Source organism: Trachymyrmex septentrionalis, unplaced genomic scaffold (genome assembly GCF_001594115.1).
Source record: "Trachymyrmex septentrionalis isolate Tsep2-gDNA-1 unplaced genomic scaffold, Tsep1.0 scaffold37, whole genome shotgun sequence".
Classification (NCBI taxonomy): domain Eukaryota; kingdom Metazoa; phylum Arthropoda; class Insecta; order Hymenoptera; family Formicidae; genus Trachymyrmex; species Trachymyrmex septentrionalis.
Genome location: NW_017305536.1, coordinates 1,422,275 through 1,444,136, shown reverse-complemented (window position 1 = coordinate 1,444,136; position 21,862 = coordinate 1,422,275). Strand labels below are relative to the sequence as shown.

Below are 21,862 nucleotides of genomic sequence, written 5' to 3'. Positions count from 1 at the left end.
GGGGGGGGGGGGGGGGGGGGCATATACGGTCGTGACGGGGACCAGGGTGCGGACCCGCGATTATTGTCGCTTTCCCGACTGACAAAGTAACTGCGCTAGAATACTTCTTATTTCCTGCCGCTGACAGGGCGCGTATTACGAGAAAAGAAAGCTAATAACAGCCACCGCGCTGCCGCCTCGTCGTTCGGCTACCTGCATTGACAGGCGTGCCTCGCAAACCCGTCCCGGGTTACATCGCCGCCTCCCTCCCCCCTCCCCCTCCCCTCTGCCCTCTCCCCCTCGGGCCCCTCTACCCCCTGATCCTCGCTATTGATTTGTGCTGGTGGAATCGGGTACGCGCGCGTGTGTAGCAGAGACAGGCTTGTGAAACCCGGTTATTAGTTCCCTGCGGGAGAGCGGATCTCTTTTCTCTCTCTCTCTCTCTCTCTCGCTCGCTCGCTCCTCGATTTCTGAAGGTACCGTACGAAACTTCTCGACTGAAGAGAGAAGGACGGAGAGAGAAGCGCCGAGAGAAGGAGAGGTCGAGGGGCCGTCTATTATTTCATCCGTGACGTCATTGCCGCAAGCATTGCTCGATGTTAACGTGAACGTGACGTCGCAAGTCGTCGATGGGCTGTTTTACGCGGTGGTGCTGATACCAGCCGCGGGGGAACGCGCGATTAACGAGCTTAGCCTGTCGTAAAGGGCTCTCGTGATCATAATACGCAGCTCACATTGGTCATGTCTCGATGAAACGCGGATATTATGGGCGGATACGATGAGCGAGACAATAAATCCCACTTGTACAAATCGGACAAGAGCGAACACGATCAGTGGTTGAATTCTCGTTTCAATCTTTCGTAATCTGAAGTTAATAGGTGACTGTTGAATATTTCATTTTCACAATATTATCTCTGTGCTAGCCATCGTTCCATAATATTATCGTACTAGCATAATGCGTTAATTTTGTTTCGAAGAATGAAATAAACGATGATCGTATCGAGGCGCGAAATCTTGGCCCGATTTGATGCCATCGATTTCTTTTCCGGATTCCAAGATTTATGCAGACGTCGAGATACGCCGTTAATGTCCGTGCCAATAAATCGAAGGTAAATCAACCCGAAACCTGGCAAACCTGTTTTAATCGCGCGTGCGTGTCTGTTGTTTTGAGTTTTTACGTTGCTGTTTAAATGATTAAAGAAGAACTGTATGGCATAATTATTGTTTAAAATATCGCTACGCATTTAATCCCTCTTCCCGTTATACTCTTTTCTATCTTTATATCTTACATCTGCAATTTGGATCTCTTTAAATTCCTAGTAAAAACGTAGCGTCCATAAAATGCTAATAACGTTGCTGTAATAATATCGTTTCCATGTGCCGTACACAAAATTACGCTTATAAACCCCCTAGCTTCATGAGTTCTACTGTACTTTTCACGGTGTTATCGGTACACTTACGTGCGTGTATATAATATTGCTCGAGCTAAGAACCGAGACGGAAAAATGCCAAATAAAAGTAAGATGCAAAAAGTGAGGGGGACATGTACCGTGCGTATCGCGTCGTAAAGAAAGAAATTCTCTCGTTTGCACGAGGTGCAAAGTGTAACGGGTCAATTATCATGTTTACACGGGGGATACAGTAACCGGCGATTTCTCGGAGTACAAATACCGGTAACTTAGTTAAGGCTGCACTCGCGTTCGGATCTGGAGCGGAGACGACTGGATGGTTGGAAAAGAGAGGAGGGGAGAGCCCCCCTCTCCCCCCCCCGAGAGATACAGGGGGAGAGGAGAGAATGGGCGAGAGGGACGGCAGAGTTCAGAAGAGAGGAAGAGAGAGAGAGAGAGAGATCCGCGCGATGAATCCACGCGTATGTGCGTACATGTCCGTGTATGTACGTGAATACCGGCATGCACGTATAATGATGACGAGTGGGGCGAGGGGGCGGGAGGGGGCGAATGGGTGAACGGGTGAACGGCCTGCCGCGTCCTTGCGAGCCACCTGACCACACCGGCCGTGCCGCCACCACTCGGCCTCTCCAGCATCCTTCCAGCAGCTCAGACTCACCTTCCAACCGGCAAACCGCTCGTCCACTGAACTACCTGACCGATCGCATATATTCGCGGCTCTTCCGCGCCGATTCCCGCGAATATACTCGGCGATCATTCTTCGGCGTGCCATCCGTTCGAAAACGCTGGTGGTTTTAGCGTGGTTGTCATCGAACTTGAATATAGATATCGTAATATCGTCTTGGTAGCAGATTGTAAATTTTCGTATCTTTACTTATACCGATTTGCACCGACAAGCACTTGATTAGTCGTCTCTGTGAATTATGTTTTTATTCTTTCTATAATTCTTTAAGGTATACTCGAATGTATATTATATCAATTCAGTTCCTTAGAGACGACGGATAATGATTTGTAATTATTACGTATATATATATATATATATATATATATATATATATATATATTGCACTCTTACATTCACATAATTATATATACGTGCGTGAATTAATAATAATACATTTTTTATAGCGAAAAGTTATAATAATGCATTACAGAATAGTACATTTCTAATGTATCTTATAATATGTTAAAAGTAATAATATATATTCACTTTACGTGGGCAAAAGACCCACAATTGTAATTTTATAACGGTTTCATGTAGGTACCCGTTTTTTCTCTTGTGTCCGAAAGTTGTATCTTTATCTTGCGTGCTTCCTTATTTCCAGAAAATACCCACGCGTTATTAGCATATTTTGTACATTATTTTACCTTTCTGGACAGCTGTCTGCTTTAATATAACTTGTTTACTCGTTACCTATATTATGTACACAACGTGCTCTTGTAGCATATGATATCGATCGATCATTCAGCATGCATTCATTCGCACATACCGATTCTTTTGCTCGGACATTCTCTAGTAAGTCGCTACTTATAAAACACATTATTCTATTTATCTTTGCGACTGATCTGTGACGCTGAGCGATTTCTACATCTTACTTTACTACGCACTATCTAATCCAGTATTAAGTTTCTGCTTATCTCAATTATCGCGGTTTTAATTACTCTACAGTTTATTACTATGTACGTGTATGTATTTCTACATATACTTCTATACCACTTAAATGTGAGCACTTAACAATACGACAGTGAGTGTACACTTAAAACGAATGTAATTTCTTTTTTTAAACACATTACGCAATATAAATTCATATTATATACCGTCATATTCCGTTCTTTCCGTTTCCATATTGAATAACATCGGTCCCGAGCGCTTTACGAAGATATTGATATCATTGATACCCCGAAATCACGCTAAATAATCTCTATGGCAAACTATGGCGACTTGAATCGCCATTGGCTAATATATAGATACGTGAAACGAAAGCGAGATCGATACTTTCGATCGCGATATGTGCGTTTGATGCTTCATAACGACCGCGCTCGTAAAGAGACGATCCGTGGTGTGCCACTGCCGATGATTTGTTGCTGCGCATTTCTGGCACGGCGAGGAATAAATTGGAACGCGCTCGGCATTTATACCGGCGGGCACACGACGTTCCCCTGGCACATCGAACTCTCATTATTGCTAGATGCTTCCGTCACAAATTTCCGTGCCGTTCGTCTCTCTATCCGTCCATTTGCGCGTAATCCAAGCTGATTTTATGTACTCTCTCTCGAACCGCGTTCCACATGCTGCTGACTCCAATCTTCTCACCCTTCGGCTAACGCTCTAGTACCACTTTCTTACCGGGTCGAAAGTGGCTATTTAGCGTCTTTATGGCTTCTCACTGCCTAGAAACCGTAGTGTGCCTGCGGCTACATCGTCGTTTCATCGCTCGCGAATTTATCAACGGTCGTATTAGCGCGGCGCAATCGTCTATCTACGAGTATATGTATTCTCATTTGCTAATTATCGTACGTGTTTTTCCATTTACTTTATCCTTCTGTATAATTCGATGCTCGTGCAATACATTCCTTTGACAAGGTATTAAAAAAAAAATAGAAAGGAAATTGTTCGATGGAAGCGTGGAAAAATCGAGTGACATTACAATTGTATCGTATATATTTGCGTAATTTTGTAATTGCAAGAAATTGCAGTTTGTCTTTAATTTTTAAAGAAAATTAATTCGTGAATTACGATTTAGCAACGTAACGATCGCGCGGACATCATTTTTACTTCATGGATGGTTGAAACTCGACCGAACGATTACACGCTTCACGGTGGTATCCTGTCGAAGCGTGTAACCAGTATTGGCTCGACAGAGAGAGAGAGAGAGAGAGAGAGAGAGACCGTAGGTTACGGAAAGATCCTCGGGGCTAATGATCCATCACCTCCTGATTCTAAAGTCCGAAGTGGCTACTTAACGACTTTACGGCTGCTTGCTACCCAGGAACGCCCACGTGCCACAGGTAAACCTCGCCGACGCGCCTGCGAATTGATCAACCGGTCTATTAATAGAGCGGGGCGCTACCTGCGATCTTCCGGAACGATATAATCCTACCAGTTTTCAAGAAAGGAGCACCTAAAAGCCAACGACTTCCGTTCACTAGATCGAATGATGAAATGCTTTTATTATTTTTATCGAATTTTTATACGCAGAATATAATTTTGTATTCGTTTCGAACATTTTTATTTCGATGCAAGAAATCTGCTTTTTAAATGAAATGTAATATGAATAAATATTATTCCCTCAATTACAATATATTGTATATTCGATACAACTGAATAAAACATTTTATTATAATTAGTAGGTTTCGAGATTAATAGTGTAAAGTCCACTTAAACGTTTCATTTATTATAATTGATCGAAAGATTTGACATTAATTTATTACACATGTAACATGAAGAGAATTACAGCGATATTTCACTAAAAAGTATAAATCGCTATTCATAAAATATTATTTCATTTATTTATGATGTTTTATTATAATAACATTATATATCTAATGAAATGATTGTAAATACTTGTCAGACGCTTAAATAATTTTTATGGTTTTATAAATTATAAAAGAGGAAAAAAGAAGAATTTAGTGGACATTATATTTTCTTAAGACGATTCATTTAACATCGTTGAATTCCATGCGGCGGCAGGAATGTCGGCGTTTCAAGTCGAAAACGTTAAACCATAGAAAGTACGTAGGATAGAGGAAGAGAGAGAGAGAGAGAGAGAGAGAGAGAGAGAGAGCAACAAAATGGAGAAGAAAAAGACAATGACATAGTACCTACCTTCGTAGGAATCTCGTGTCATCTACCAAGTTCTTCTCTTCTCCTACTTCTGAATCATCGTTCTTTGTCTTCTCTCAGGATCTTTTGTATCCATGGATATAACCAACCGCAAATTGCCAATCTTTCGACTCCAATACGAAACGAATTCTAGATGGATGGAAACGAATTCCATTTAACGGAACGTTTTCTTTTTTTTTTTTTATTATTTGAATGGAGGTTATCATGACGGGCAATAATGTCTTCGATTTATATTCACATTTAAAGTTATATATCTTTCAATTTTTTTAATTTTATGTAGAGTATTGTGATTATTTAACTGTTTAATATTACTATAAAAATACAAATTATTGCAATAAATACAAATTATTACTATAAAAATACAAATTAATTTCAATATAAAATAAGTATTGTAATAAGTGTTTCGATCATTTATTTTTAATTTCTAATTTTCTTTTTACAGTGGAATGGTTTAAGATCAAAATTCAAGAGAAAATCGATTATCGCTAAATTCTATTTACTTTTCTTTTGCTCTGAATCATGAACTTTATTTACATTCATTCTTTTATACAGTTTTTGTGCAAATGGACGGATGGTTAATAGTTCTATCTATCTTATCACGTCCTCTCTCTATTAACTTAAGTGACATAAGAATATACGCCTTATGCATTGTTATCTCTTGTTATCTTGCAACTATGCGCTTTTAACATTTACTTTATTCTTCTTTGCTTTGAACAGTACCGATTGAATCAAATTATATAATAACAATTAAGCCCGAATTCGTTGAGTTACGGCTAATGATAGCACATGTTATATCTTATATCAAGTTTTCTAATTACCATCAAATCTATATAGTTATATTTTGATAAAGATTATAACAACGCTTAAGGGTAGATTTTTCAGATTATTATTTTGAGACGAAAATTCTAAAATACTAAAATGTATGACAATATAATAGTTTTTGAATTATAAACATTTAGAATTAGCGAATCGCTTAACTTGAGCGTTGTTACGGGGGTTGTTTTACCGGATATCCTGTATATATAACGTGTATTGAAAATTGTATAATCAATACAATAAATATAATGATTCACATAGAAAGTACGTGATGCAAATGATTAAGACTTTGATGCGGAGTTCGATTCTACAACGATCGTTAAATTTGATATTCTATTATTCGCTGTTCTTTGACATTAGTAATTATTTCGTATAATCGAGTCGGAAACTCTTTAATAGAGTTTAAGAATCGATTGTAATAACTCGCGAGATTGATAAAAGTCGAAGTACAGATAATATGTGAGATAACATTAGAGAAATATAATTCTAAATGTGTTACACGGAATCTTTGTCAAAGGTTAAACGATGCGGAATGACGTTTCGCATTATTCGTCAAGCTGACCAAGATTCTTTCTTGTCCGCAGGATGGTGCGCTTCCTGATGTTCGCCGTAATTGTACGACGGTGGACGGGGTCGATACGGCCGTAAACCCGATCAGCTGGAAGGAGATTCGAAGCCGGTGAGTCCAACGGCCACCTGCTTATTGTGCTTATTCATTCGCGATGCGGCTATTCGCCCGTGTACAATGTGACTTAATGGAACCCGTAAAGACCTTTAACATTACTATGAAATCTATCGTTGTAGTCCGACTGCAGACCAATATCGTCTTATCAGCGATGCTTCCCTTCGTGATACACCTCTGCATAGCATGTTCACGAGTTCAACACGTATTCATTATATCGAGTCGTTGTCTGCATAACTGTACAAGCGTATTTAAAATCATGTCGACGCGTAATCATATAATAGCATTTTTCCGCATTATATATAGAAATTCGCACTTTCCGTTATAATTGTCAAATGATTTCTAAAGTCGACAATATTTTTCAGTTATCTCATATTTCTCCTCCCAGTTTTTATCTAGCAAAAAAATATTAATATCTGACTATTGAAGTGCGTTAAGGCAGTCATTTTCGTTCCGTGAAAGGAATTGTGGTGAAGAACCTATGATATCTTGCTTATGTACTACCGCGATACGCTATCGAAATAATTTATATTTTACTCGTACGACTCGAGATTGGCTTTTACGGGCGAGATCGATTGCCTCACCTGGAGTCGTTTCGCTTGACAATATGAATATGAGATTACTGAGGCTGAAAAAATTACCAGCGCGAAAAAAATAGGATTTGCTTGGAGTCTCGCACGTGGCAGCATAAACGACAGGGGAGAAAAAGCTCGCCACATACTTGACTCGATGTTCGATCCGAGTATTCACACACAGGCACGCGCGGACAATTACGGACGGCGGGACACGGTTTTACAATAAGTCAATTCGTTTTCAAGCTGCGTAAGAACGACCTAACGAAAAAAGACCCGGGCTGGATATAGTTATTGCCGCTGTACACGTGAACAGGTCGATCCGGTCGAGTGAGATCAAAAGAGGGACGAAGAATGAAAGATGGAAGGAGAGGGTAGAAAAGAATGGACGAGAGAGAAGGGGGGGAGGAAGGGGTTTTCGAGATGGGAACACGAAGGGGTGGGAGGGGGGGAAGGTACAGACACGAAGTGCACATACATGACGGTATCGGGCGGTGATAATACGTGAAAGAGAGGAAGAGAGCAATGAGAGGCACGAAGAGCCAGAGAAAGAAAGAGAGAGAGAGAGAGAGAGAGAGGAAGATGTCGTACAATAATCGAACGCGCTCGTAGCGCAGTGTTTGCAAAAGAGCGATATCTAATCGGCGAAATACTCGTCGAAAAGTAAACCCAAGAAACAGGGTGGAGCACAGGCATATATCGTTTATCTTCGTTGTTTACGGACAGTTTCGTCCGTTCGTCTCTCGCTCTCTCGTGAACGGGTTATGCGCGCCAGAGAGCCTCCTCTCCTGGCTGGCGATACCTGCCGCGCGCGGTGTACAGCACGCCCCGTTCGGTGTGGACCCGTTCGGTGGTATCTATATACGCATACGTATGTATGCTCACACATGTGCTTGTCCTTAGTGTGTTATATATATATATATATATAACACACATATATACAAGCGCGTACGCACACTCGCGCGATTCGCGCCGGCAAACACGTATTGCCGTATATACCACCACCGAGTATTGTATAATGCAGCCATTGATAGCCGTCCTCTCTTTCACGCACGCGATCTGTTGCAGTCGCTGCAACCCGTGTCCGGTGACAGCCTCCAGTGTCCAGTCTCCCTCCCGGTGAGTGTCCACAAGATTTATTTTCCCAGGCGATATACGGGGTGTCGTCGCGAAAACCGGACGCACGCTCCCACCGCGAGAACGGAAAATTTAGCGCGACGCTGAATTCGGTTATGATTGCGAAGAATAATGATCGTCGGGCGTGAATAATGATTTTCAGGACGGCGGTCTAAGCGGAAGTACTATTTAGTGTGAGGTATGACTTTGTGAATTGGATATTTCTCGGATATTTTTGTTGCGCGCTTTCGAACGTTCATCAGCTCTCATCAGAAATGGAATCGATCGGGTATGTAAAAATTATACTAGTGTTTCATTATATATTTACTACGCTAGTGGAAAACAAGCCGCAAGGTCTACTTAAATTGCTAGCTATTAGTTGTATATTATATATTGTGCCATATTATTGTCATTTTTATTAATGAAATCTTTTTAACTTGTAAGAGTATTCTCAAATTAATTGGCGAATTGAACTTAAAGAAAATGAGATAAATCAATTCGTAATTTCTCTGCCAAATTTTATATATACAATTTTATTGTACAAACATTTAATTGTACATTCGACGATGTTTCATAGAATCTTTGAGAGTTGTTGATAAAAAAAACAATTACGCTAAAATGCTCTCCTAAAAATTTCACAGATGAAAAATATCTATTACAATGAATCCATTAATAATGATAATAATAATGGTCTGGACATTCTAGACGTCACGCAACACATTACGGGAAATGAACTTTTACTTTACAATCTTCCACGCCAGTAGCAATCTCCGTTGATATTATATACAAAGCGGAAGCGAGCTACTGTGAACTTACGTAACATCCAAGTTCCGTCGTTGCTTGCGTAAGATCGAATCGAGACAAGAAATGTGGCGAGAGCAAACCTTCTTCCCGGCCGCGCTCACGACTTTCGCCATTAATCGCGTATGTCGGGGGGTATCGTCGTTATTTTCTCGATCGCGATCTCGCTGTCCTCTCCCCTTACCTTACTTTCCAGACGCTGTCTTTCTCGGGGAGCCCGCGGTACTTAACGAGCAGATCACTTTCAGTTGCAGTGTGCACAGCCACGATCAATTTACAAGCGCAGCGAATCCGCCGTACGGGGCCGTGCGAGTCGCGAAAGATTGCGATCGCCGTGATCGGCATGAGCCCCTTCGACGAGAAGAAACGTTCTTCACCGATCTCTCTCGTAGGTGGTGAACGAGTTACGATTTGCACGCCGTGCAAGGAAATGCTGAAAACGGCGGGAAACGATCGGGACACCCGTTGAGTCGTCGATCGCTCCGCCACTCGCGAACGCGCGAAATTGCGTAAACGGAATTGAATTACCGTCCATTGCGAAAACGGGAAATTCGCGGGCACGGTTCGATTTATTGAACGATTGCTGATGGATACCTGCCGAATGGCTGTCATTTTGCGGATAACTAAAAAAATTGTCGACGGTCCCCGTTCCATCGCGGAAGACGATTTATGCTTGTTTCTATCGATGCAGATTATCTTTAATCTCGATACAATTCTTACTCTTCATCTTTTTCTAATTCTTACGCTCGTTTCTACTAATGTAGTTTAATTTTTATCTTCTCGGTTTTTTCTACAACTAACTCTTTATTTCTTTCTAGTTCTAAGAATTAGAAAAAAAAATAAAGAGCAAGTTGAACAAAGATTAAAGTTAATCCACATTAGTGGAAATGGGCACATTAGTTCTAGAAAGAGATGAAGAACTGGCTGTCGAATCGAGATTAAAATTAAATTACATTGGTAGTAACAGGCATACGTTACATGACATCGTTATGAGAAATATCTGATTTTGCACTATTTCGAAAATTTAGAGACATTAATGATATCGATATTATTTCCGTTTTTCGAAATCTCGACAATTTTTCGCATAATGATGTAAAGCGAATTCGCGTAATGAGATTTCTCGAACATCGGTTTCCGTTCCCGAATACGGATGTCGAGTTCGGCGCGATATTGACATGCCGCTACCAACAGCAAAACGCTAAGTAAATAGCTATGAGTACGCCGGTATCGTCGTTCCATCTCGCACTTGTCAATAAACCTGTAGTATCAGCGTATCTTCCAAGGCAACGATAAAATGTTATACGGTCTTAGTTCGAGATTTTCGACGATGGGAAAGAGAGCCGCTTAATCTTATCACTCCTTTGTGCAAATAGCACAATGATGATTCGCGATTGCACGTCGCAACGTTCGACGAAGCAAATCCCCGGCGCTTCCGCTAATTTTGTTTCTTTGGGAAAAAAAAAAAAACAAGTTCACAGACGTGGAAGTTAAATTGGGAGCAATCCGGGCGCGACAGCATCACAAAGAAGTCGTCTCGATATGCTCGTAAAGCATAACAAAAAAATGATATTTTCTTTGACATTTGTTAGTCATAATTCTGGCGCTATTTCTTCGGGAGATTATTTAAAGTCGCTTTTTACGTGAGAAAGCGAAAAATCGAAAGAGAGAGAGAGAGAGAGAGAAACGCAGATGCATAGAATTCGTCCATTTTATCTTTGGAGAGAAAAAGAAACTTAAGAGAGGAATGCGATAAAATATGCGACTTGTATACGTTTGCGAAATACGGTGCCCTACCACCGTAGAGCAAAATGGAATGACATGCGATTTTCATGACGTTTTTATTTTTTCAAGTACAAAAAAAAAATCATATCGTGTCACCTTCGCGTTCGGAGACATGAACATCAGTCGCCATCATGCATTATTATCGATAACTCAAATTTTTTGGCAACGACAAATGCTTTAAGAATATCACACCTCGATGACACACGATACACTCTTGTGCGTTTGAAAATCTCGATTGCCTTGCAGACAGCGAGCCAGAATAACAAAAGCGAATTGAAAATATGCAAAGAATGCATTAAGAGTATAAACTGTGGATAGAGCTACACAGAGGCAAGCGTGTGCCGACTTACGGAGAAGAAAGAAAGAAAGAAAGAAAGAAAAAGAAGTTGAAACGCGCGCTTTTGTCGGTACGTCATTACGACATCCGGTCACCGTATGGTCGTTAAAGTGACACAAATGGTGTTTCAAAAATATCAAGCAAAATATGAATCCGAGTAGAAATAACATCGCGTCACGCTGTTGTTGCTGATGTTTGCGATGTCTTTTTGTATTCATTATATATTTACTCGATAATTTGTTCCTTAAAAAAAATCATGTTATCGCACGTAAAATTATTATTCTCAGCTAAATGAAGGAAATATGTAAATTATATAAAATAGTCATCTCATAATATCCATATTTATTCTATAAATTTACATAAGATTTATTAATATTTCTAGTTTTGGTCGAAACAATTTCAAACGCGCACGTCTATGTATTGGGGTATAATGAAAGAAAGACCTAGCATCGAATAGTATCAGGTTGTTTAGAATACACCGCCACGCAAGGATTAACATACTCTCGCGAGATTATGGGAAGATCCCGGGATCTTCTTGTCTATTTAATTCTCTCGATTTATGCGGAACTCGTTGACCATTCAGTGTGTGACCCATAGTGTGACCGTTGCCGACTTTTAATCGGAGCCTGTGTGCGTAGAACAGCCTATCGTGAATCTGCTGTTGACGCCGAGAGAGCCGGCCTCCTTGACAAAAAAGAAAAAAAGTAGGCAAGCATAATCGTAAAGTGCGAATGTTATTCTCTGGGCGATGAGCGAGGCCGCGAAAGAAAGAACGAAGGGGCAGTATTTTTTCGGCGCGTATAATGGAACGCCATGGAGGATAAAAATTCCACGCCGTAGTAGTCGCGACAGGAATCTCGGGTGATACGACTTGATTCGGTTCAAAGCTCGAGACTGCTGTTCAGACCCACGGATTGTGATGATTCACAAAGCAGCAATTATCATATGATTTAGTAAAAATTTTGCCATTATCAATATTAAATTGAATGCGAGAATTTATTTCGCGCAATCGCGATGAGGTCGAGATCGAACGATTTTCCCATTTTCTCGCTTCATTTTTGCGTCGAAATCTTTTCACCGTTCTTTCGTTGAACTTGTCGATAAATTCAAAGGAAAACTAAAGATCGGCGCACCCCTCGACCAGTATTCAAGCGTGGCGGCACCGAATTCCATCGAGCAACGTCAATTGCGAATGATCGACGAACTAAAGACGAAACAGGGACGAGCTCGGTCGGCCGAATTGCACAAGCAGATTATACGTTTTCCTTCGTAATAAAACACGGGAGGTCTCAAAGGGAAAATAATGTCTCCCTGATTACTCGCCTCGATTCAACCCGCTACTCTCCCTTCCCGACGCCTCTTTCGCGCTGTTTCTCTTTGCAGGGATATAACTTCCAGGTCCTTTCTGTGTGGGACTTTGTTGAAATGGGGATTAAAACGATGTTTGCGCGAAAGCCAAAAGCATTACCGACTTTATCTTTCGAATTGCACCGTATTACTTTTCCTTTTATCTTCCGGCGCTTCTGTGATATTTGTTTCCTTAATTTCAGTTGGAAAAGGAAGGTATCTTGCGCTCTATAAGATTACATTTGTAAGAATTAAAATACAGAGTCAGCTTTTCCGTGAATGTAGTACGAGGCAAATTACATAAAACGAAATTATTTTTAATTTGAAGAGACATTCATAATAATTGGATCTTAGAGCAAGTTTTTTATAAAATTATTTTTTATCTTGCGTTACGTAATTTGTAAACATCGAACATATATCACAGCTACAATCGAGATAACTCATTAAAAAGTCGATTTCACGTAATGGCCAATTTTTTCTGCAAAACACATTTTTTTTTATGTTTTATTATTTATGTGTGATGACGACAATATTATAATTATTTTAGGTTTAATAATGACTCGAACGTTGGCCTGTCGTTCGGTGATCATAAACCGGTTGGACAACTATACAAACTACTTTTTAAAAATCGACTCTACAAAAATGAAATTGCTATTTGTAGAATTTCATATATCAACTCCATCAAGCGTAAACAATCGTGTTTATAGATGGTTTTTAAGATTTCTAAAGTAGATCTATTTTCTCTCTATTTTTTGTAACAAAAACATATTTCACTTAAATTATACTTAATAAATTATTTGTACCAATTCTACTATGATTGTAAAAAAAAAGTAGACGCTATAAAAGCTATGTCAGCATATTACTGAAATGACAATAAGTAAAAACATGTTATGTTTTATCTTTAAATTGAAAATGCAATTTCTCAACGTATGTGCTGTTTGATAAATATTGCTAAGAGAGATTGCTGAGAGATACTGATATTTACTAGTAACATATTAATCATTATAATGATAATTTATGAAAGATAATTAATATGCAACATATCCTCTTTCTTTTTTTTGTTCAATCTTCTTTATCATCTGTCATTTTTACAATTAATATACTAGATTCTTAATTTTATACATATATTAAGTTTTAATTCATAGTTTATATAAGAAGCAATCATATTTCGTGAGATATACGCAATATTCACTGTGGAGCTTGATTCTCGCTAGTATCAAATATTCAGCATACGAGCTGCAGAGACAAAACTGTTGGTTCCCAATTCGACAAGGTCCACGAGAGTAGATAAAAAAAGAAAAGACGCAAGCCCAAGAACCAAACGGGGTCGGTCGAGGCGCGGTGAATAGACGTCGCGGCGAAAGCTCGTCCATAATATATGAAACCCGCGCGAACATAAAATTCTCCAATTGCAAAATTGATGCGGCTTATGTTTCTCTCTCTCTCTCTCTCTCTCTCTCTCTCTCTCTCTCTCTCTCTCTTTCTCGGTGCCACCGTATCCTCCTCGGTAGTCCACCCCGCAGCAGCAGCAGCAGCATCGTCTGCGACGTCGATGCCACTCGGTCTCGCGGGTCCCTTGCTCGTTTTACTGTAAAGCAACTCCTCATATTGTACAGGGACGCGTAATTCATTTTTTACCGGACTCGGCTCAATTATTTATAAATTGCTGCTCCCTCGGGGAGAGGACGGGACTGACTTGTCATCCCCACGATACGACACGACGCGTTGTGGCACTGCGTTTCCCTCTGATAACGGTAGATACGAAATAAAAGACAAAAAGCAAGCGTGAAACTTCCTACGGTCGACCAGCAACTCGAAACGATTGTGTAGAGAATGTTATTTGTAGTTTGATATAAAATTGTCACACAATGTGATGTAATAATAAAAAAATTAAAAAAATTGAAATTAAATTACATAAATAATAACTTGGAAATATATAAACGGTTTCGTAGATATTTAATTCCAATTGCAAAAATATTAGAAAATATATCGACAACCTTTAAAAAGTAGTAGAGAACACACACACACACACATACACAGAGATAGATATTGACAGCTTATTAACATTTACGCACCTATTCATGAAATCCGTCTGATTAACGATTCATAATCTTAAATCAGTGTTAAATATCCATCAAGATAAAAAAAGCTTTACGTATAAGAACTCGTAAAGTATCAAGTGGATGATAGATCAATTATGCGCGAAGGTCACGTATGACCTCGCGCAGCACGCGCTCACGATCACAGCTTCGTAATCCGCGATCTTAATGACGCACCGCTCTACATAAATTTACATGTAATTGCAGGCTTTTTCGCGAACCTGGCAATTTCAGACTCAAACTCATCAAGGCGCACATGACGCATTTGTTTTGCGGTAACACCCCCATACACGTAAAACAGGCTCTCAAGTCTTAGCATTATTATATGTTGAAGCTTAGTGATTAGAGGACTGTAAACTCAGTCTCACTTGTCATCTATTATACACACTCATTTATTATACATCCTCCTTTATTACATACTTATCTCAGTGTAAACACATATATAAATATTTCCAAAATAAAGACGAAAATTTGGCGATTTAAAGGAAAATTGATATTATATATTGGTATTTTTGTATCGAACAATTATAATAAATTATTCTTTTTCTTCTTTTTAATATTGATTATAGTTGCATCTCTTTGTGCAAATATCTTAATAGTTTTAAAATGAGAATTTCGTGACGTTATAAAGAATAAGAAGACACATATTCCTCTTTTTATATTTAACTAATTAATAAGTTATTCCTTCTGGTATATATTACGTAATTGCAATACTGATATGGTTATGGAAAGGAAAGATTAGAAATCTTGAGTTATATAATTTTCGTGTCAAATTTTTCATAATTTAATACATTGATACTGATAATTTAAGTGACCTTTAAGACAAAAATATTTTAAATGTATATATTATTACATAGTGTTCACATGAAAATAAGCCGATTGCAATTTTCGGACCTTATTATTCTCGTCATGTTCATTGAACAATGTTCAAAGAGCATCGCAGTGGTTTGATACCCAGATCATTATTACAGGGATATCGTCTACTTTGACTGCTCCCTAGAGACAACGGTCTCCCTTTCTACATCTCCATGTTTCGTTTGCCCTGGTTTCCTTCCCTTTTAACGTGCGCGTGAATGCGATTTATTTACAAAATCGACTAAAGGAGCAAAAAGTTATTTTTTTTTAAGGGATTATATAGTGTGGATACTGTATATTTTTTAATTTATCCCTCTCCGCGTTTGATTTTCTTTCATTTGACTGTCAGAAACAAATTCATCGTTAGACATTCCAAGGACATTTTTCAAATAGTGAGCGTTATCAGTACTGATTTATCAATGGAAAGAAAATCTTCTACGAGTATTTTTGCAATGGAATTATATTTACGTATTGAATGAATATAGATATATCATGATGAGTACATAAATTTGATCAATACAATTTTCGATGCTATCTTAATATTCCGGAGTTGTCAATGAGTCTATTGGATTTATTCAATTATATATAAATCTCTTTATTAAAAGTGTCAGACAATTTAATTTCCTTTATCTTTGTCATATTCTTTACATTTTATCTGCAAATTGGATTATTTTTATTAAAATATATTTATTATTTATTCTATTTTATACGAGTTGTATCATTTTGGTTTTTTTTTTTAATTAATTAATGTACTTTAAACTAGTCAGTTTCAATGTCAATAATAGTGCGTTACAGATTTTAGTGTCAGATCCGGAAGATTAACTATTGTTAAGCGATCGATACGATGACATATATTGCAATCGATCGAGCATATAATTGTTAAACTATCAATTAATCGGTAAAAACATTTATCTCGCAATTACAAGCCACAAGTGTTGCGGCAACTGATACTGCATTCTTTGAACAGCGGCAAAACATGCTGATCTATTTTTCTACCAAATTAAGCCAAATTATGCATGCATCGATGCGTACATAATCTCATTTTTGTTAAATTAGTCTATTGAAATTGTCAACAAAGTATTAGCTCACAATTGACGTCGATTCAATATCGTTCACACACACACACACACACACACACGCGCGCGCGCACATAATGTGCCAAATGTATAAATATTTACTGTATAAACAATGTAGATGTAATGATATTGTGTTTTATGTATATTAAATAGAAATGACGCGACAAAAAAATATGCGCTTGTTGATATTCAAAGTGTCTTGGAACAAAATTGCTGCTAGGTAAATTGCTGCTATTAAAAATTATTTATTTGTATAATTCCATTTATTTATTATTCAATTAAAAATTATAAAATGTAATGATATATCATCCTCGCGAAGGAAAAATCATTTGCACATTTATTAACGTAAAGATCTCGTAACGCGAGATTTTGTGGCACGAATTTAACGGCAAAATCTATTGTGCGAAATGCGTAAAACATATATATAGTGCGAAATGTAACGTGTCATTAGAAAGCGCGAGGTTGTAGCTGCCGGGAGAAATCACGAGACGCCGCGCGCGCGCGCGCGACACAGCTCTTTCCTAGCGATTCGTTAAAAATGATCATGCGGACATATTCTGCGGAGAGCGATGAAGTCGGTCGGCGCGCGAGATTTCGCCTTTATCCTCGCGCTCGCCGGACACAATGCTACACTCTCACGAGGAACGCGCGCATCACGAGAGGACAAGGAGGACACCGCGACGCGCGATCGGAGGCTACCCTTCAAACAACCTTGATATTAACCAGTTGTGGAGGGCCCATTGTCGGCTCCGGACTATGGACATTGTGCTCTTTGAACGTCCCACAAAGAGCAACGGCTCGCACGCTCGGTGTGCGTGTGGTATTCAGTCAACGCGGCTATCTCTGGTCCCGCGGCCCCCGTGTATACAGTGTATACACGCATACGTACACACGCATACGCGCACTGAGTGCCGTTAGATTGCTGCTAAAAGCGCGATGCCCGCGAGGCATTATCCATTGTGAGCGCGGAGCATCTCGAAAACGTAACGTCGGTATCACCGGTCGACCACCGGTGGCTACCACCAACTGGTGAAAAACGGATGAGATGATTGTGATAGATTTATCGCTACTGATTTAGCTGAAAATCTCGTTTTGGCTAAATCGAGTGAAATTAAATCGACATTTTTATAATTTACTTGAGATTTTATAAAATTACGGACAGATATCAGTGGAAAATACGCGACACGCTCGATAAGTCGAATGAAAAATTTCATTTATTCATACATAATTTCTCTAAGTTATAAACTGATTCTTATTTATTCAAACGTGTCTCTCTGGTTATCTTAAAGTCAGACTTCAAAGAGCGGTTCACACGTTTATGTATTATTTGCTTCCTCTATTGCGCCGGAAAATTTTCAAGAAACACACATATGCCTCGCTCCTACACAAATCCTCACGTGCGGCGCATCGAGCCGACAATCAGAAACATGGGTACCACTCTTCAAAGGCGTGAACCACCCACCGGTCGCTGAAGAAAGACGTCACAATAGGTCTGCCGTTTAAGGCGCGAAGGATTTCCAACGGCGGAGATTAATTGGTCGCGGAAGGTACGAGCGGTCCGAATTCGACGATACGGCGGAACGTCGGATCTCTTGCGTGTAATCACGCGCGTACACACGCGCACACACGCACGCACACACGCACACCCGTGTTCGCCGAGGGAGAGGAGACGGAAGAGGAGGCTACATCGGCTGCGTACGGTCGCACGAAGCTCGTCTTAAGGCCCTAAGCTCCTTGTCGGAGGACGCGACCACGCATGCGTGCCAAGGACTAACGCACCGGCGACAGTACAATGCCGCAGCGGCGATGAATGTGAGCATTAAATGATTATAGTCAGGGATTTGTATGAACAAATGGATGACAATGGCGTACGCGAATGGCCGCGCGGGCACGGAGCGGCCGGCGACGAACCGGCTCCTTGTTCCGCTCCTTCCTCTTTCGAGGTTCAATGAGAAGCTAATTGGAGGCTGCATCGTTGGCGTTGGCTGCAAGCAAGCGCATCACGAGCACCAGTAGCGCTCCCTTGTATCTTATATGGGTGCGCATTATTCTCTGCCGACCGTCCGTGCCATTATGCAAATTGCGCTCATCGATAAACGCGCTCCTATTATTTTAATCTTTGTTGTTTAGCATACATTGATGTAAGACGGGTGCCGCACAGGTACTTGATACACAGGTACGTCTCTTGTGCACTGTCATTGCATATGGTGCGTGTAAAGCCAGCTTCGTCATCCTGCACTTTCTTCCATCTGAAAATACCGCGGAGAATTTTTCGATGGAATTGCTCGCGACAGATAAGCGGAAGCTATTATAATCTCGCGTATTATTTCACGTACTAGAGCGAGGTATTACAAACACTCGTGCTGTCTATCAATAGACAGCAGTACGCCACTTACTCCTTGTGTGTGCTTCGCGTCGTGTAAATCATATCCGGGGGTTCGATAAATCACGGGACTAAAAGGGATCTCGAGAAATCGCCGAGCGATTGAAGAAGCTGGCCCCCACAATAAGGCGTGACGCATATCGGTGAACACTCTCCCAGCCAGATGTCTTCCAGAAGGTCTTTTTCGGCCGATAAACAAACTCACCCCGATATATGTCGAGCGACGTGACGCCATCGAGTTACCAGCGTCAGATTTCTGCATGACGCGCTTCTCTTGTCGCGCTTCCGCGAATCGCGGGCTGACCGATAACGACTTGGGCCCCGCGAGCGTAAAAGAAGAAAGTCGGACCCTGGGCCGAAGAAAGAGCGTCGGAATCGGCAATGTTGGCCGGTCGGTCCAGCAGTCACCATCTATCGTGCAGCTGTTGCTTCCATTGTGTTGTTAGTCTTACGTTACGCGTCGCGACGAGAGAAGCCGAAGAGAGAAACTCTTTCTCTCTCTCTCTCTCTCTCTCTCTCTCTCCCCCCTCTCTCTCCCTCCCCCCCCTGTCCCTCCGCGTACGAAGGAGTCAGCAGCCGACGACGAGCGAGTGTGCAACATGTGTTTGTTCCGCGCCCTCCTTCCGTCTGCCTCTGTGTTTCTACTTCTCTAGATCTCCCTTTTTTTCCGTTACGTTATAATGTTATTCTTCCGACCTAACTGCGGGGCTGAGAACGCGTGGCGAGAAACGTAGAGTCGCGCGAGTCGGACAATGGATTAGATTTGTTCTTTTTAACATTTCATTCTTCGTATATAGTCAGTACTTGGTTTCTTTTCATTTTCACAATCACCACGCACCATGCGCGATGATCTCTCTTCCCCAAATTATAGTTAAGTATTAGCACAAGAGGACATTCTTGTAGGATCAACTTTGTACTCGTACTGTTTGTGGAGATAGCCGTCATTAACATTTCCCCACGTACGCAACGTCGATCGCGAGGAAGCGATGTATTAATTTCACGTAATGGACTAGCCGAGTATCAACCGATGTATTCTGTATCAAGGAACTCGGGAGTAATTTATAAATGGTCATCTCTCGGAGCCCCAAAGCCACGCGTGCGGCTCGGAGAAAAAGAGGCAGCGGAAGGATAGGAACGCGGGGTGGAAGGGCCAAGGGAGCAAAGAAGAGAATCGAGGGATTTCGAGAGTGAGCTGGGCAGAGAAAGGGCGTAGAGACCACGGAAGAGGGGCAGAGGAGAGACTGGGACTATGAGGCAGAGAGAGGGAGGAAAAGAGAGAGAGAGAGAGAGAGAGAGAGAGAAACTGAGACAGGCGGAAAGATAAGTCTTTGATGTCTAGCGGAGATATGATGATAATCATGATGAAGGCTTCCGCTTGCACGCTACAGCGAAATCAGCGCCTGCTACCTCCCCGCCGCGAGCCATCCTGTGCGCGCGCGTGGTTTCAAGCCAGGTATCTTGTGTTCTCGCAATCAATATAACGGACGTATCCCGAGACAGAGAGAGTGATGTAGTCGTGGGTGACCTTACGTTAACCGGCGTTACGCCCAAACAGGATTCCAGATACGCATGGGTCCTTGTTACGCACAGGTGCGCGAACGAGTTCCGCTACACCGGCGCACATATCGCCTTAACGAAATGGTATCGCCAGCGCACAATGAGTACCAATTAACGCCAAGAATTCTTCTGATAATATATATTAAAAAATTATGTGCTCAGTATTATATGCACGTATGTAAATAATCGTGGGGTTTACGATCAGTAGAGATGCAATGTATGCAACAGTGACATTATGACAGTTAGAAGTTACGCATGAACGGCGAAATGACACGCTTTGAAAGCACGACTTGTCGATAATTCTTGTGCGTTTTAATCCCATGGTATTTTCTAGACTTCTTAGAATTTCCATTTTTAGGAGAAATCTTAATTTGCATATCTAGATTGATGTGTACTAGAAACCTTAACAGAATCTGGTTACGAGTGATTTTGTTAAAATCATACGAGAGAGAGAGAAAAAGTACCTTATGTTATCTTTAGAATATTATTTACCCTTTTTAATATTCATATAACAATTTAGAAATATTATCCCGAGCTGAAATTTTGCTCCTACTTTGAACCTAAGTTTTATATAACGTATGTATATAGACTCTAAAGATTTGTAATTAGGACGTATGTAGACTCTAGAGATTTATAATAGATTCTAATCTAATGGATTGAGCTCCTACGTTGAGCCTGTAAATGACAGTTATTGGAAAATTTCCTATTTTTAAGTTCAAAAGAAGTTTTCTAAATAGAGGCTGTAGATTGAGTAATATTAAAAGAGATCTTATCTGATTGCTTAAATTTCAAAACGGGTTTATAAGGTTTAATTGAAGTTGAAAGAGATTCAAAGTAGAACTAAAATTTCGACTCGGAAAATGTTTATATAGTCTATACTTTTTTTCGTACGTATATATGTGTATATAACATTATCTCTCTAATTTATATCGTCTCATTTTATAATCCAATTAAATTTACAGAAGAGACCATAATAGTGAGTGAAAGAAGGAAGTAGTATACATACGTATACACCTTTCTCTCTCGTAGAAGTTTGATTCTACGAGATGAAGATCACTCTTGGCTGGACTCTGTTGGAGAGTCTCTAATGTGTAGCAATAAAATACAGCGCAATGAGATGCGTAGGATGATCTTTTCTCTGAAATTTTGGAGAAAAACTGTGAAAGCGGCAAGCACTGGTCAACGTACTCGTGTCCAGTCGAGAAGG

The 21,862-nt window shown here is 40.3% G+C and overlaps 1 protein-coding gene across 4 annotated transcripts in view; it reads left to right on the top strand.

Annotated features, from left to right (window-relative positions):
* The window catches only part of LOC108750822 (transcription factor SOX-5-like), a 191,252-nt gene that overhangs the window by 50,935 nt on the left and 118,455 nt on the right, over positions 1-21,862 (top strand). For all 4 annotated transcript variants that reach the window (XM_018490607.1, XM_018490603.1, XM_018490604.1 and 1 more), the window contains exon 4: positions 6,633-6,727. In XM_018490607.1, the coding sequence (XP_018346109.1) occupies positions 6,633-6,727 (95 nt within the window). The remainder of the gene's footprint in view (positions 1-6,632; positions 6,728-21,862) is intronic.